The 18771-nt window shown below is 36.8% G+C and overlaps 1 protein-coding gene across 1 annotated transcript in view; it reads left to right on the top strand.

Moving 5' to 3' along the window:
* The window catches only part of LOC139697921 (uncharacterized), a 28012-nt gene extending 15062 nt beyond the window's left edge, over positions 1-12950 (top strand). Inside the window, exons 5-12 of the mRNA XM_071596781.1 lie at positions 3608-3984; positions 4489-4668; positions 4803-4946; positions 7516-7662; positions 8175-8309; positions 8607-8699; positions 11002-11158; positions 12754-12950. Of these exons, the coding sequence (XP_071452882.1) occupies positions 3608-3984; positions 4489-4668; positions 4803-4946; positions 7516-7662; positions 8175-8309; positions 8607-8699; positions 11002-11158; positions 12754-12950 (1430 nt within the window). The remainder of the gene's footprint in view (positions 1-3607; positions 3985-4488; positions 4669-4802; positions 4947-7515; positions 7663-8174; positions 8310-8606; positions 8700-11001; positions 11159-12753) is intronic.
* Positions 12951-18771: the final 5821 nt, after the last annotated feature.

Here is an 18771-nt window from a genome sequence, read left to right as displayed (position 1 = left end):
TAAATGGGGAAGCATTTGAAGAAAAATCAATTAGCCAATCAACCATATCCAGCAGGTAGTAAACCTGCCAGGCAATACAAAGATCTTAGAATGGGAAAATAAGATTTTTAACTAGGCATTCATCTTGCATTGAATAAATCATTGTTCATATTAGAACTCCCCCAAATTCAAGTGAACATGATGGTCACTGAGTGTTCAGATCAAATGCATTCATTACAATTGTAACCATGAATATTCATTCCTTCTTTTGTGGGACTGAATGTGATAGAGACAAGTGCAGAGTTAAATTTGAACTTCATTGTATTCAAGGGCATAATTTTAGACTCTTTTTATTTTAATTTTCCCCTGACTATATATTTTGTGAGCCCTTATGTGTAGACACCTTTTTGCCTTGATTATCTAATATTAAAATGGACAATGGTTGTATAAACTTGTAATTCTTTAAGTCAGTAAAATTGCATAAAAAATTCATAAAACATCTTTAATAGAACTTAATGTACTAAACTGTCATCTTCCAAATCAGAGTTTTTTAATATCGAAATATGTTTGATAACAAAATAAGCTCTTAAAAAGCATGTATATAATGAAAGTACTTATTTTATCAGTATCCTATATATGTAGCCGATATGAAGAGCTCTTTCCAGATTAGTGCGTAAATATTTTTCTGAATGAGTCTAATTTTATAAGCTCGTATTTTAAATTTTAAGTTAGTTTCATATATACCAATGAAAATGTTTACAATGGCCATAAAAAAATTACCTTGATGTTAGAGAGAGAAGAAAATAGAACAATGTCAACATAAGATTTTGGTAGAGGGAAGTATAAAGAGTTATGTAATAAATAGAGATGGGAAACAAATAGAGTAATAGAAGTTAAGTAGAAGATGCAGTGCTAGGATATGGAAAGTTTACGAAGTAAAGGTGAAACTGGTGCACTTTACAGGAAGGTGGAGGCACTGTCAGAGGAATTCAGCAGAAAAAATCCATGGAAACAATAAAAAATAAGTAAGGAAAATTATTAACTGAAAGGAATAAAATTCAAGAGAGTTAGAAAGAATTCAAATAGGAATGATACGGTGGAGTCACAAGGCCACAAAGTTTAGACTTAGAAAGAGAATATGTTATAGATGAAGATAGCTTAGGTCCATGCTTACATGATTAGACAGAAAGGGTATTATGGGAATTGTAATCAAATAAGGCTGTGGGGGTAGGCAACATTCCCACAGAACTACTTAATGGTTTGTTATAACGTGGAAAAGTTTTCATGGACTAATTTTTAGCATTTATGAGAAAGGACCTGGGTGGAATATTTCTAAATATCAGTGTTAGTTCCTATTCTAAAAAAGAAAAAAGGCTACAACATGTGAGGACTACAGAACAAACCGTTTGGTTTTTCATGCATCAAAATTGATTCTCAGGATCATCAACAAGAGGAAGGGGAGCAGAGGAAATGATTACTTAGGTCATGATAAATTTGGGTTCAGGGAGGAGAGAGGCACACATGATGCCCATTGGTATCTATTAGCACCTGTTCTTTTCAACATTTATGTAAAGGATATGGTAAAAGAGTCATGGGAAGCACTGGAGGTAAGAATGAATACAATTTAGATTTGCAGATGACCATGCTTTAATTTTCCAGTTGGCCAAGGGATTACAAACTCTGCTGAGTGCATCGGAAGGTCAGTGCGATAGGTATGGGATGAGAATACATGTAAGGAAAACAAAAGATATGCGGTTTTCTAGAAAGGGGAAAGCTGTGTTAAATATTAAAATGAGAGTTCATTAATTTGAGTGGTACTTTTTTTGGGCCAAGATGGTCAAAAAATATATACACGAGTGAATGTATATCATTTGAAAGTCTCACAATTTTGAATAATAATTCAAATAAAGGAGTAAGATGGCATTAGCCAACAAAAATACAGAAAAATAAAAACAAAAGGACACTTACATGTATTCCAAATTTTTGTTGGCAAGACCACCTTTCTCTGGGGAAAGAAGGAACTCAGCCTCTGAGACCACCTTGCCTTCGGAAAAGAATCACTCACAATATCAATTTTTAAATATTTCTTTAACCCAACCACCTTTTTCAAAGGAAGGAAGAAAACAGAGGATGTGAGGGTGGTGGAAAGGACGAGTGAAGGGAAGTGGGAAGGGAGAGGGAGGGGTTTGGGAGTGATCGTTCGGGAGGGGTAGGGGTCGACAGGAAGAAGGAGGGTGTACCCCCAAGTGGGCAACAATTAGATTTGAGCCAGCACCAAGGAGCCAGATGCATGCCTATTCGAGGGTTTTGAGTTTTAGCCACATGTCTGAAGGTGGAAGGGAGGCAATAATGGAGGCATTGAAACAATCATTGAATGAAACAGTGCTGAGGGAGGCATGTTTGGGCACTGGTAGGGAGAAACTAATGGGGGAGAAAGTTTGCATGAGGCGCAGTGATTGTTGATGTGGATGTTGAGAAGAATGGTGCACTGCGCAACATAGGAGGAGGGACAAAGTTTGCAGTTACATTGGATAGATTATATTACAGGATATTCATGAGGGAGTACCGTGGAGACAATTGGTAAGTTGAGAGGGGAGGCAAAGAGCGTTGAAGATGGGTCATTTTAGTCTGTTGCGGGGTGCTGGTGTGGATTTGTGGATGGCAGAGGATTTGTATAAAGGATTGGTGGATTTCATAATGTCAGATAAATTGGTGGTTTGTTCAAAAGTAAATGATAGACATTAGCGTAATAAGTTTGCCGCTGTTTTTTGGTCAGTCAAAATGGTGAAGATGCCCTTGAGAAATATATGTCTGAGAGACATATATTCTCAGAATGACAGAAAAAGGATGTTGTCCAAATGGAGAGGGTGTGCCTCCTCCTGCTTTTTCAACTTCCCTACCTCCCACCCTCCCTCTGGAATTTTCTTCAGTGCATTCCCCAACACGCTAATCCCTTACCCGTTCCTTCTGAGTGGCAAAAGAATGCACAAGACCCAGTAGACTTTGCGTTGGTAAACCTTTCATTCAAAATTTTGAGTCCTGATGAAATCTTTAGTCTTAACAAAGGTCTCCCATTTTCGCCCACTACAAGAATAAACAGAGTGACCAATCTCATTGACATTTTAAATTTCTCCCGAAATTTAAGATGAGAAGAGTGTGTCCTCCTCCCTGTTGACCCCTGCCCCACCACTCACCCTCACCCCCAAACTCCTCTCTCTCCCTTCCCACTTTCCTTCACCCGTTCTTCCTATGCCCATCACCTGCATCCTCTGTTTTCATCCTTCCGTTGAGAAAGGTGGTCGCGCCACCAAAATATTTAAAAACCAATACTTTGAGTGTTTCCTTATTTTGTTTTTCTAAGTTTAATATATCATAGCCACATTTGTGACTGACCTTATATTCTTTTTTATGATAATTTTCCATGAATACATAAATAAATAATATTTATAAATGTATAAATAAATATATATATATAAATGTGTGTGTAGTATTACTATAATTTAAATTTTGCTGCTGCCAACCGATTCCTAAATTATAATTATAAATCCATTAGAAACTATGTTAGGCACTGTAATTTCTGATTTTAGGCAATGGTTAAATGTTTAAATGTTCCATAATATTATTTCAGCTGCTCGAGACATATCGGAGACCCTGGGGGATCCTTCCCGACAGTACCTGCCCATCAGCCCATCCAATCCAAGTTCCACTCCAAGGCCCTTCCAGCCAGGCGGTCTCTCCCCCACGCCTGGCTCCCCATTCCCCTCGCAACCCCCCTCCCCCTTCCCCTTCCCCTCCTCCTCCCGCCCGTCCTCCTCCCGACCTTCCTCCTCCCGCCCCTCTGGTAATCGTCCCACCCCTCTCCCCTCTGGTGATGGCACTCACTCAGAGGGTGACGACCACCTTCACCCCCCACACATCCATGCCCTTGATGTCACATGTGCCAAGGATCAGATGGACATCAGAATTGAATTTGACCGGGAGTTTGATGGGACAATTTACTCCAAGGTAACTCTCAAGCCCACCACTGTTGTGGTGTCCTATTCTTCACAAAATTCAATTTTTTAAGCTTTGAGGAACTTCTTCTCATGAAAAAAGCTTCCTCTCAGCACAAGTCCATCCAATATGTATACATTGTGTATTCATGACTATTGTTTACTCTTGATATATCGATTAGATGTCTAGATTTCATACAATGTGCATTGCTGATGGATAATATATGTGTGTGGATATCCAAATGACTTCATATTAGCCAACACTTACTACAATTTAAATATGTTGTTTTCAGGCTGTCGTTTTAAATTGCTTGTAAAAGATATTAAATCAGAAATTATAATCTAGAATCCATCCTCAATGCTAAATACCAGCTTTCTTACCTTAACCTTCTCTTTGGTGTTGAGAATATATTAACGCTAACCAAATAATACTTTAATCCATGAATATCATTCCTTCAAAATGAAAAATTATTCATTACATCGGTAATTAATACATTATTTTTAACTTTGCTCTCAGGGACATTACACAGAACCTGCATGCCGTTATGTATCCCCTGGAAGTGGCCAAAAAGTATACCAGTTCACATTGTATTTGAATCAGTGTGGCACACAATTTGTTGATGCCTTTGCCACAAATGAGGGTAGAGCATACTTGGAGAGCACCCTGGTGCTGCAAAATGAAGATGGTATCCAGGAGGTAAGGTTGACCTTAGACTTGTGCCTGCATCTAGGGTATGGATTATTAAAAATATTTTCCGTTTTTATGTATTTGAAAGCTTCCTGAATTATCACTTGAATTCTAACCAGAATCTTACTCTGTTTCCTTTGGAGGTGTGGGACAGTGTGCGAAATGTGCAATGCCTGTGGGAAGGGAACATTAGGCAGCAGCTTAAGACTGGTGTCAGTGTGGACATGCTGGATGAGCAAGTAGTGACCTTCTCTGGGGATACAGCGTCTGCTCAGCTTGATGTCAGGGTGAGTTTTTGCCATAATTCTATTTTAATCGATTTATAGACTGTTATGCTGTGCCTAATGTTGAAACTTTTCATTCTCAACTATACATTTACCTTTGGATAAGGTCACTGCATATGAAAGAAGAGGCCTGCTGGGGTTCTCCTTACATATGCTCTCAACTAATGGGAAGGGAAATGAAGCCATATCCCTCCTCTGTCTTCTCTTGCGGCATCAAACGAAGTTACCTTGTCCTTTTCCTATTTACTTTTCCCTAAGTTCTTCTCATGGCTTTTGATACCTCTTTTTTGAAATGTTCCTGTTTTTTTCTACTGTGCCTGCCACCCCTTCTTCCCTCAAAATGTCCTCAGCAGCCCACTGGTTCTTTTATCTTACTGTCCCAGTTAATACATCTACATTCCATTTGCTAAACCATCTTCCCTGATTAATGAGTATTTGAATTGGATTCTAAACTTCATCTTAACTTAAATATGATCTGAATCTATATCTGCTCCTTGGAAACTGTTTTATTAATGATGTGTGTCTATAAACCTGGGCTCGACTATGGTTTGCATTAAAAATATACATGGTTTGGCCAAAAAATGTAGAATGATTTTTTCCGCCAACTTGGATGGCAGGAGTAGGGCAATTTGTGGTGAGATAGGTGGTGGGAGGTCTTGGGAAAGCAATGCAACCTACCTCAGTTGTCTCTGGGCCATTAAGGTGTGCTGATCACAACAAAACTGCACCCCTGTTCAAGGGTCGCATCACAAATTCATGATACCATGCTCCATGGAGCAACAACATGAGATAAAATTTTGTGTTGAGCTCGGAAAATCAGGTTTTGGAGACACAGCAATGTCCCAAGGAATGGTTTTCCGCTGGCACAAGATGTCCCAGAAGGGTAGAGAGGAGGTTGACGATGAGGAATGCCCTGGACATCCATCAACAACACAATCTGATGAAAATGTGCAGAAAGTGAGACATATGCTCAATTCTAATTTACCTTTCAAGTGTCTTGTATAGTCTATACTATATATAGACTGACATCTTTCTGAATCCCTGGACGTTTTCAATTTATGCCCATGCTTTTTGTGACATCCAAACCAAGTGTTCATTGTGATTTACCCTTGTCTCCTGTAAAACTCAATCACTTTCTCCCCGCATTTATTTCTCGTACCTAAACCATGATTTCCCAACCTCATCATCATCTCTTCCATCACCTAGCGTTGCATTCCAATATTCCATCACTATCAACTTTTATCTGCAGGACCACATGCAATTATGTCCTCATACTAATCATATATCCTATTGACTTCTTTCTCCTTATGATTGCTCGGTGGTATGTATACCTGAACAAGGACCAAGTTCATCGGTTTTGCTTTTATCACTGCTAGTAATATTCTATCTGTGGCTGGCTCTATGTTGACTATGCTTCTTACTACTGTTTTATTCAATATTATGGCAACCCCTTGTTGGCTCTTGTCCCCTCTGCTGTATATTACTCTATTACTATTTATCCAGTAATACCCACTATCCTCCCATCTCACCTCACATACGTGAACCTAAAATATTTATGTTTCCTCTTTCAATCTATCGCTTTATATTCTCGAATTTCCCTCTCCTCAACATTGTCCCAGCATTCCAAATCCCTATTTTAGCAGTATTGATCTTCTTTCCTACTGCCGTTGATTTCACTCAGCAACGATTTTGTGAGATGACAACCAGTGTAGTCTTGTCTTTTATGCTGCCAGGCATGACACACGACTGATTGGGCTGATTTTCTTAGTTGCGAGGACTCATACTCTGATCTTTGTCCATCTTAGTAGCATTGATAGAGAGACTTTATTTACCATATTTGGTATGTTGAAATCCTAGTTTTTAAATCATATGTCCCCCTGATATCCTTTTGTCACTGTCCCTCTGCATTTTGCCACTCACCTGTTGCAGGAGGTTTTTTCACTCTTGGATGCCTCAGGCCTTGACTCATGCTCGCTTGACCCCATCCCCCATCATCCCCCGACCACCTCCCATCTTCTTTCTGCCATATTTCCATTGACATGACCAGTATGAGGTCACTCCTTTCAGAATGATCCCTTGCTCAGCGGGTGACTGGCTGCTCCCGTGCCAGTAAATCTTAGTCATAGGACTGAAATCAAGGATTTTCCATGTCTGCTGATAAAACACTTCAGTTATCAATTCCAATGTTGGCTTCATGCATGAGGGGTGCATCACATCCTGAACTGTCAATGGTATTACTGGTAGGTGAAATTTTCCAGATTAATGCATAGATGAATTCTCAAATTAATGCTTTCCCCATGCTGCCTATGGTTTCCCAGACAGATGTGGTCCACAAAAAGCAAAATCAGCTTGGGTACCCAGATTTCTTATACCTGGGTTTGAATACTTCCCCAAATGGCTAAACATTCACTTTGCCCACTGTAGTTATGGACCAGTACATTTCTCTCCATACTGATTCAGTTTAATCCAACATTTGCCAAAATTCAAATTATCGAGCATGAGCATTAAAAAAGATTAAATTGTCGTAATCATATTTAGAATTAAATTCTTGAGTGTGTCATCATTCTTTCAGGTTGGGAAATTTGGAGAAGGTGGGGCAAATGCAATGGCTGGCGGCCTTGTCCAGATAGGAACAGACATGTCTCTGGTGGTGACCATTGACGGGGACCCTGGCTTTGATGTGCATGTTCGTGAATGCATTGCCAAACCAGCTGGGAGTGCTAATGAAGGTATTTTTTAGAACAGAACTTAGATTATAGTATTTCAATTAATTGTGGTTTATAAAGCAAAAACTTCCTTCACTAGTCAAAAATAACAAAAGTTACCCATTTCAATGGAAATTGGTGGCTTTTAGTTTTTTCAGTATTCAGTATGGACATTTAACCTGAGTTTATTTGGGAAAATGTAAAATATTGGTCAACCAACATCTCTTGGGAGTCTCATTTATCTCTGTTCTTGTTTAATACTACCTGCTTGGAAGAGTAAGGGGAGTTTTAGCTTTTTCATTTAACTTTTTCATTCCTTCATGGGCATCAATAGATACATGTAATTGTGTATGTACCTATTGGGTGGGGCATCAATCAAGAATTGTTTGGTAATTGTTAACTGTGAGTTATAATTGATTTATTCCTTTTTTTCGTTATTGAGGGTCTTGTGTTAAAGTACACCACAAGGTAATTTAATTAGAACATTTGTGAATATTCTGTTTGAGGTTTCCAAGGCACTGCGGAGAATGATTTCCTCCGTTTGACCGATGAGCGAGGTTGTCCTTTGAAAACAAAGATTTTCGGGGCATTCCAGAAGAAGCGAGGAGGAGTTGGGATTGGTGGGCAGGCCTCCACACTCTATGCCTATGCACATTTTCAGGTAAACTTTCAAAAAAATGTATTATGCATTACCTTTAACTCATCCTAGTGAGACATATACCCTGAGATAGCAGTGAAGAGGGCCCAAATGGGAGGATTTTGTACTGTAACTATGGCAAAAGCTCAGGCAGACCAACAGGGTTGCAAGTGTCCCTCACTCCAATTATGATAATATCATTTATTCATCCATGCCATAGTATAAAGTATAGTTGATAACATATAGTAATAACAGTTAAAATCCTCTGGGGTTTAGTTCTGCAGCAAAGCAGTAATTGATTTTATTTTTTGTCTATTTTAGGCTTTTAAGTTCCCTGATCGTAATGATGTCACAATTGAATGTGACGTGGAGCTGTGCAAGAGCGAGTGTGATTTTTGCCCAAACTTAGACCAGGTACTGTGCATTCATAATAATAATAATACTTTTATTGGTATAAAAGATCCATTGCACAGCTATATCTCATAAGTTCATGCAATGATAAAATTCATAATGCATACACCAATGATCAGAAAAATTTAAAGCAATGGTTATCACTTGAAGAAACTCCTTCTCTGTGTGAAAAGGGTTTTTAAGTAGCCATGAATAGAGAGATTATGTCAATTTTGCAGATAACACATTTTGAATATTTTTATCTAATTTATTGTGACATTTCTTCCCACCACATAATGGCCATCTATTGATTTTTGTTATTTGCAAGATGCATGTCCAGATTCTGTTGGGATTTTGATGAGAGTAAATGTCAATCCTAATTTCATTTGATTTATATGCACACCAGAACATCATAAATATATATATGTTTATAACAGATATAATATTCTCACTCATAAATAGTGGCTCTCAGTGTGCATCATCACCTTTAAGCATTGGCCATAATCCTCGTATGCCTTTTTTGGATCCTAAGTATTATATTTTCCCATTGATAACGCGTGCATTATCTGTACAAAAATGTTCCGATGATCGATAAAATGACAATGCATGTTATGTGATGAAAATTGAAAAACACCAAACATAGACATATTTTTACAAACACATATCCAATATAGATGTATTTTTATACACACTATATATAATTTTTACATGCATATATATATGTATGTATATATGTATGTTTATTGAAATGTAATGAAATAATTGACTTTGTAATTCCACACACTTTATTTAAAAACACACGACCCAGGTTTCGACGTTGAACGTCATCATCAGGTGGTCCTCATAGAAGCACGCCCAGCGTGCTTCTATGAGGACCACCTGATGATGACGTTCAACGTCGAAACCTGGGTCGTGTGTTTTTAAATAAAGTGTGTGGAATTACAAAGTCAATTATTTCATTACATTTCAATATGTTATGCAAATTCCACAAAGTTACGCCTGAGACAACAAATGTATGTTTATATATACACATACATACATATATGTATGTGTGTGTGTGTATATATATATATATATATATATATATATATATATATATATATATATATATATATATATTCAAACACGAAATCCCGCCAAACGGCAAATAAATACTCATATATACAGAAACAGATATAAGGAAAAGGGATAGGAACACATATAAAGGACGAACACAATAAAGGTGGGGAAGGCGGAATCGAACGGATCACAAGAGTAAAAATATTTCCTTGACCGGGACTCGAACCTCGGATCTTTCCACTTGCCGGGCGGATGCTCTTAACCACTTGAGCTATCGAGGAAACGTAATTTACCCTGAGATCCGTGGGTCTAATATGTCGCCAAGCGCCCCAATTCTTTAGCCAAGAGATGGCGTCAGGGGACTGTTTCACCCACCAAAGGAGAAATAGACAATACACAAGAGGAAAGGACAGTGGTTTAGAATTCATACAACATCATACAGGAAAGGAACAGTGCGTTTCGTGGCACGCATAGCCAGAAGAAAGAGATGAGCCACATTGGCCAAATACACATTCAAACACATATATATATATATATATATATATATATATATATATATATATATATATATATATATATATATATATATATATATATATATATATATATATGTACACACTGTGTGTGTATATATATATATATACACACACACACACAGATGCGTGGCATCTATACATGCTCAAGAGAACTATGAAGCCCCGGGCACGCGGTATCTATACAAATTCATGATAACTACCAAGTTCTGTGTGCTCGTTATACATAAGGTGTGCGTTATTGATGGGAAAATACGGTATAATAATTTCAATACCCGATCCACAACCGTAGCCTGACCAACATCAATTTTCAATACCCGATCGACAACCGTAGCCTTCACCAACATCCACGTTGGGGAGGAAGCCACTATGAAGGGTACCCAGATCAATAATTTGTTAGTGAAGTATTTTTTCTTGCAATAAATAAAGTTTGAGAACTTTTTGAAGACACTAATACGGAGATGAAGAAAGGTTTGTTGTGTGGTAGGATGTTGGACTGTATTCTGTTACGAGACCCAAGCACTGATAAATGTATCATTGTACAGTTGAATAAGCTGAGTCCATCCAAATCCTACCTTAAATGGTAGACTGCCAAGTAGTTATTACAGGATTATGAATAATGATGATAACAACTGTGAGTAGGAAGCCAATGATTACTGGCACTCCATGTGGTCTGCCAAACTGTCAGTGCCAGTGTTATTTGAATATGTGTTTTGAAATTGCTTCATTTCCAGAACACAGTTGGGTTTTCTGTAAGGAGCAAAAGAGAGACCAACTCAACGAGCCAATGGGATGGGCCCCAAGGTGCAACAGAGTCTGTGCACATGGTGCAGCACATGCGAGTTGTGACCCCTGAGGAGCTCTCCCTCCTGAGCGATGCCTCACTCTCAGGCAAGTGCTCTAGCATGCAAGTTCTCATATGCTTTGCTTGAGTCATATCCATATTTTTGCCAATTCTTTGATGTATGTGGGGAAGTGCAAAGATAGTAAAAAAATTGTGTATTTTTTGTGTGATATTGTTCAAATAAAATTTCAAAGTTTTGATTTAAAATATCAATGGCATGTCGGATATTGTGAGCAGTGTGATCTTAAAGTCATCCAATGAACTTGAGTGATTTTCAACCTAAGAGCACACCATCACTCTTTCAGCATCCATTACCACCATCCATGCCATGTAAAGCTCTTGTAAAGCATTCCAAACAAAGGTTTACAATTCTAATCAAAGATTCACATGCTTAATGTTTATTAAGTTTCTCTTTTGTCTCCTTTGGTGAATTTTCCTTTATAAAGTAATTTTTGATCAGCGCAAAAAATTCTCTTCCATTCATCTCTTTCAAAATCATTCAAATTCCTCACTTCAAACAAACACCAAACAAGGAGCAATCAACCAACTGGAATGAAAATTAGTGTGTGTTCCTTTGAAAGATGGCACTAACTGAAAATTACTTCAATATGCACCAGCAGTTCTATTTCTTTGGCTTTGCTTGAACCTTTCAGACTGCCCCCATAATACATGGCATAATTCTAATATTCCTTATTCTAATTCCTAATGCTGAAAATATGTCATGGAATCTTTAATATTCCAACATGCACTGTATATGCGTACATTTGAATATGCACCAAATCTTCAGCCAAATAAATGCATTGCTATAACATACAGTTAAACTTACTTAAAATGAATTGGAGGGGACTGGCATTTCACTTGATTATAAATAGGATTTCGTTATATCTTAACTGTGGCATTTTTACCATGCTCATTGTAGGATTGCAGGCTTTATTGCTGTTAATTCTGTACCAAACCAAAGGTAATTAAATTTTTATTTGGTTCGCTATTTCCTTCTTTGTCATACAGAATCTGCAGTAGAACAACAGATTTAATATTCAGAAAGTTTAAAAAAGAGTGCAAATTTAGGCCATCTTTTTAGATTCACTTTTTTTTATATAAGGGGATTAGTATTAAAATACAACCTTTAATATAGACACTTCTTGATATGCAACTTCAATTATTTTACTTATCATTTTCAGGACTTGCTGTTACCTAATTACCTATTTTTCCCCTTAGATTGTGACCCTCAGGACAGAAAGTTCATTCAACGTCCATTATTGTATGATTTTACTTTTATGTGCCAGAAGAACCAATTGCAAGCAATTTTATGTGAGAAAATATTTCCTATGCTCGCCAAGATTTTACTTGAACACATGCTAACTTGAAAAATATGATCTCCTTCTTGCAACAAATGGTAGAAGCATTAATGAAATATGAGGTTTCTCAGTACTGACCTTTTCATCTGGGTTTCCTTATTTGAATTGAGTAACGAGTTAGTTCAAATTCCCTCCTCATGTTTCCTAAAATGTAACATGCAAAAACCTCCACTAGTCTATTTTGCCCCCTATATTCTTACACTGCTTGTGTCAGAGCAGCAGCTTTTGGTGGTTTTTGTCATTGGATATGCCATGGATTATTCAAATTTGGAAAATGCTTTCAGGAAAAGCAGTTGTAGCTGAATCAGGAATCTGCATGTCACATTGGGGATTTGCAACAGCATCTGTGCTACTTTTATCGGCTCTGACTACAGCTTGTGTTCTAAGTGTGGCCCTCTATATCAGGAGCTGGAAGAAGTCACCTCATATCCTGAAAGCCCAAACATTGGCCTTTGTTCCAAATACACTGAACCATTACTGAAACTGTCCTTGCACAGTACATATTTCAGAGGGACAGATAAGCAATGCATCATTGGTTCATCTGCTGATTTGGAAATAATTGCATAAAGATTTCAAAACTGAGCTTGGTTAAGCATGATGTGTTTATGATTTTGCTCAAGATTAATGAAAACTCAAGGAGTGTCCTTTAATGCTGTATATAAATAATAGTTGTTGATGAATACACATTTCTTTAATTCAGTTTAGTACAAGGAGTTAGATTAATTACAAAGTACCTTGGTAATATACCAAATTTTGTTTGTGCAGGTTTTAATGTCAATAACCCAAAGATTTTTTAATAAAGAGAACATTTAATATTTTATTATTTACAAAATATATTTTCTTCATCTGTATCATAAATCATTTTTGTAAAGGTAAAAAATATTCTTATCACATAGTACATTACATGACAGTGTACAAATTTTCCAATACTTTTCCATAAAAACAATGATAGATGTTTTATGGTCTTATGGCAGAATGTATGTGATACTATAAATGATGAACAAATATATGATTGATATACATAATATATAAAATAATTGTACCTTTGTTGAAAAAAATACATTTTATAAGAATAACAGAAGAATGAATGGCATTTTCTATGAAGCAGGTGGTCATCTTGGTCCCATCATTTTTTGGCCCCATAATACATTAGGTGATTGATAGTTATTCCTCGTTTGTTAATCTTGCAAACCAAAATATACTCAAAGGAGAGGGAGAATAAAAACAGAAATCATCTTCATATTAGTGAACATGATGAACTTTGGTTAGTTAGGAAAGCATCGTACAACATCAGGCATGATAGCATTTACTTTGAAGGCTATGCAAGAAATACCGCCACATAATCACTCTGAATCAGCTTATCTCTCCTTTCTTGATTTTTGTTAACCAAAGGCATAGTAGAGAATTCTTCAAGTAAAATATTCTTAAGGAAAACTAGTTCCTCACTCCAGGTGGAGATTACCCAAGAGACTGCCTACATCAGTCAAATGTTTAAGATTGGAACCTGAAATTTTATATCTCTTTGGAGCTGTGGAAGAATAGAAATGTGGTAATTGTGAAGAATTGGCGAATACATTTTGAGAGTTGGTGAAGTGAAGAGGTCCAAAGGAGGAGACTTTTGGAGCAGAGCTACAGGGCATATTGGATCTTGGACAGCTTGGACCTCAAATGGGAGAAGTACTCAAGAAAGTTATATGACATGTATGTGGGAATTCTCTTGCAATTTAATTAGTTAAGATAACAGCTATGTCCATGAAATGATAGTATGGCTATAAAAACTATATCCAAGGATTATACATAATGCAATACTAAATAAATTGACCCTACAAAATTAGATCTAAGGCTGATGTTATGAATGAAATTGCACCATGCTAATCTTGGTTATTGGAACTCTCGCTTGCTATTTGTAGCATCCAGCCAATACTCATTGTTCACAATGCCAAAATAGTTACTGGAAGTTGAAATAATTACAGGGCATTCTATTCTATGAGATATGTTCAAAAAGTAATAGCTGTATGGTGATAAAAAATATAATCGATAGAAAGAGTTTATTGATTGCTTAGTTTCTTAAAAACCTACCTTTCTTTTGTGTATTATTTGCCAATGGAAAATAGTAACTTTGTGATTCCATTGAAAATTTTTTATTTTGAGACGATCTGGGTTTCGACGTTCAATGCCATCTTCAGGTGACAACTCTGACGGACATCCATATATATTTATTACACTTCAGTAGGGGTGGGGAGGTGAGAGGGTCAGAGGGTGGGTGCGGGAAGGAATTGAGCAATAATATTTAGAGGGAAGGGTAGAAAACATGAGGCACTCTATGAGGAACATTCCTCCTATTGGCGGAGGAAAGTGGGTGGGTTTTAATAGTTCATAGTCATTATTACAAAAATCTTTTACATATCTCTGAGGTCAAGGGAAGATAAATGTCTCTGACTGCCAGTTGATTAAGTTTTTAAAAATACAATTTATCAATGAGCTGCTCATTATATCCATTGATTCTAGCTATTGTTTTTATTGTAGCTAATTCTTTTTTGAAATTGGTTTTTGACATGGGAATGTTTACCAACCTGTGAATCGTGGAGTGAAAGCGGATAACTTTTGGGAAAAACAATGCCTGGAATGAAAGTGAATCACTTGGTCAGTATAAGAATTTATTTGAAAGATGGATAACTCAATGTGGTTGTTAATTTTAGAAATATTTAAATCAAGGAAGTTGAGAATATTGTTATCTTCTATTTTGCAAGTGAATACCAAATTGTGATTCAATGAATTTAGATATGATAGAAACATTTTAAGTTGTCTTTTGGAACCTACCCACACCCAAAACACATCATTTACTTATCAATGCCAACACAATACATTTTTGGTCAGTCCATTACCAGAGGAGAACAAACCTTTTTCAAAATGGTCCATGTAAATAGGGTACCTTATGTTTCTACCCTTCACTCCAACTATCATTGCTCACTTCCCTCCCCCACCCACCCTCTGACCCTCTCACCTCCCCGCCCCTGCTGGAGTGTAATAAATATAGATGGATGTCCATCAGAGTTGTCACCTGAAGATGACATTGAACATCGAAACCTGGGTTGTCTTGTGATAAATATTTTTCAGTGGAATCACAAAGTTACTATTTTTCATTTCAAATATGAATCGATTCCATAAAGTTACACTGGAAACCATCAATTATATGTAATTGCCGTTCCCTTCTAAGCACTCTTTTTAATGCTGCACCAGGTTCTTTAATCCGTTAGCATAGAAGTTTGTCACCTGAGAATTGAACCAGGTGGCAATGGTGGTCTTGAGTTCCGCATCACCTTCAAACCATTGTCCTCCAAGCCACTGTTTCAAGTGCAAGAAGCGAAAATAGATTCTTGGTGCAAGGTTGGGGCTATAGAGTGAGTGGGTGATCAAAAAGATCCTAAGCAGTCCAAAAACACTCATCCGCTCAACATTCTTTACTCTTTGTGTTGTTTGGTAAGCATTTTGAGAGTAAAGTTACCTAACCTAAAATTTGTGACATCTTAGCTTTTAACTGTAACAATCTTGTAGATAGTGGTGTACCCAATGAGAGGAAATTTATCAGCCAACCCAAATCATCAATCTCAGTTCGTCTTCCACTTGCTGGTCTGAATGCTGAGCCTGCCACTTCGCTCTTCATCATACACATATTTGTGGCCATTTTTGAAGTCTCAACACCATTGTCTAACCTTTTCTTCATTCACAGTAGGTCTATAAACTAGATAAAAACCATTCCCTAGCCTGTCTTTGGGTAGCGCTAGATTTTACCTCTGCATCTTCATGGTGTTGACATTTTTGTACCCAAGGGGTGTCATGAGCATATAAAACAGATTTAGATTTCATATCACAGGGGTAAATCATTAATCATGATGATTAAAAACACTGGGCCAAGCACAGAGCCCTATGGGACATTACCTTTTTTTTAAGAGATCGACAGCCATCAAGTTCAACCAATTGGTGGCGATCATCCAAATATGACTTCATTTGTTTCAGTGCAACACCCTTAATACCATAATATTCTAGCTTTGATAGTAATATTAAATGATTAACAAAGTTGAAAGCCTTACTGAGATCATACAGTGTCACAGAGGCTGATTCCTTCCCTTCAAATGTGTTAATGACATAATTAAATGCGGACTCTACAGCCATAATTGCGGGTTTCCCAGATCAAAAGCCTTACTGTGATTTGGAAAAAAGATTGACTAAAAAAAATCACATATTTGATCTTTCATTATAGCTTCAAACATTTTACCAAAAACAGGGACCATGGAAATGGGGCAATAGTTAGTTAAATCATCTGTGTCACCTTTCTTTTGGGCAGGTACTTTTTTGGAATATTTTAGAGCTGTTGGGAAATCTCCTGTCTCATAACATAAGTTGAGTAATATACCTAATGGTTCTGCAAAGAGCACAATAATGTCCTAGATTAGGGAATTAAACATACAATTTTTTTTACAGTCGATATAATAATATATGACGACATCTGCCATGTGTGAATATGATTATAAGATGAATAAAGCATATTATTATAATTATTATTATCAAATGGCGTAACAAAATTCCATTTATAATTTAAATTATTTGGAGGATGATTTTGCAGAATTTTGCCATTATTGGCAGCATCAACTTTTTGAAAGAACAATTTGTCTTCAACAGCTTTTCAGAAAAAGTTATTTACAGTGGCTGGGGTAAAGAAAAATTGGCGGGTAACCAACCTGAAAATGATAAATTTATAAAATTAGTGGAGGCAAATTCTTGGCTGTAATGTTTAATGGAACAACATATTTTGGGAAATACATTTTTGAGGTCCCAAGGATTCATTAGGAGGAGGAACATATAGTTCAAGAGTGGTTCTGTTTAAGCCACAAAATGGGGTTTGTCGGAATGTATTTTAAAACAGCTTAAAATCATTCTTAAGTATTATTTTGAAGATTAAATTCTTTGCTTTAATCAACTAATGGCACTTCTGACATGAGGAAGTGACAATTTATTTTAGTTAGCCTTTATTGCTAATGAATGGTTCATTACTGTTGAGGTCTCCCTTCCACATCGTTATTTATGAAAATAATAACAATGTGCCATTATCATAAAGTCATGGGTCAGTCATGAAGGGGGTTACCATCATGAGCCACAAGCATATCTGTCTCTGGGTTGCGAGATGCTCACAGAGTGTCTACTTTTTGCAAATGTAAACTGTTAATCAGAGCATAAAAAAAGTAAAAATATTTAAATTAAGGAACATAAGTTAAGGAAAATACTTGGCTACAATGTGGCTCAAGTGGCACGAGCATGCATCAAAATGCACTCCTTATTCAAATGGCTGAATTCTCCATTTAGTAACTATTCTTTCAATATGAGATCCTATTCTTTCAATATGAGATCCTATTCTTTCAATATGAGATTTTGCATCTTACTACCACATCCCCCATATGTGTAATTGTGTAGTAAAAACATACCCACACTTTTTATATTTTAGATTAAAATAGAATAGCAAAGATTGGCCCACCTCTACCTATGGTGAAACCCACCCGCCACCATTCATGATAATTATGTATCGAAGGAGCTTCAGAAACTTATGCCATGTGTAAGCGTTCTCAAAGAACTACTATAGATTGGTCGATATCCGGGAAAATGACTCAGGGTGATGATGTTTGATTTAGTTAAAGTAACAATTAACATTGGTGCTTTCACAACCAGCACCATACAGCATAGATGTAACTATAGTTAAAGCAATTTATTGACTATCATCATTTCATGCAATCAAAATTTCTAATTTTCCGGCACATAAGCGTTTTATTTAATTCATGCAAATAACAATTATCTTACAAGAAAATGCTAAGGCATTCTTTCATTGTATTTTAGTGATCGAAGATTTCATACACATGACATCCTTCGAAAACGCTGATTTTCAGTACACTGACACATCAGAAAATCATAAGATACTGAGAACAAAAATGATTGTATGATAAATTACTGCATAAATTTTCACTGTAATGTATGTTACCACCGGAACACCAAAAATCGTCTTACTTGCGACTATATTTTCATAAGTATGGAAAGCATTCGTAAACGGATGCGCAGAAACATTTCTAAGGGAGATGTATGAATAATCATGCATACTGTGTACTTTTCAGTTACCGCGAAATAACCATTGGCGTGCAACGAATTAATCTCAACATTGTACACCTTCATCAAACTGCCCGCTCCGAACTCTCAAGCGATTACTGGCTGCGGTCACGTGACCTGGCTTCGCTTTTGTTTACCAGTATGTACTTGAA

The sequence above is a fragment of the Hetaerina americana genome, unplaced genomic scaffold, assembly GCF_022747635.1.
Source record: "Hetaerina americana unplaced genomic scaffold, ioHetAmer1.1.p SCAF_8, whole genome shotgun sequence".
In the NCBI taxonomy this organism is placed as follows: Eukaryota; Metazoa; Arthropoda; class Insecta; order Odonata; family Calopterygidae; genus Hetaerina; species Hetaerina americana.
Note: the sequence above shows the minus strand (reverse complement) of the source record. Positions and strands in the feature narration are given on the sequence as shown.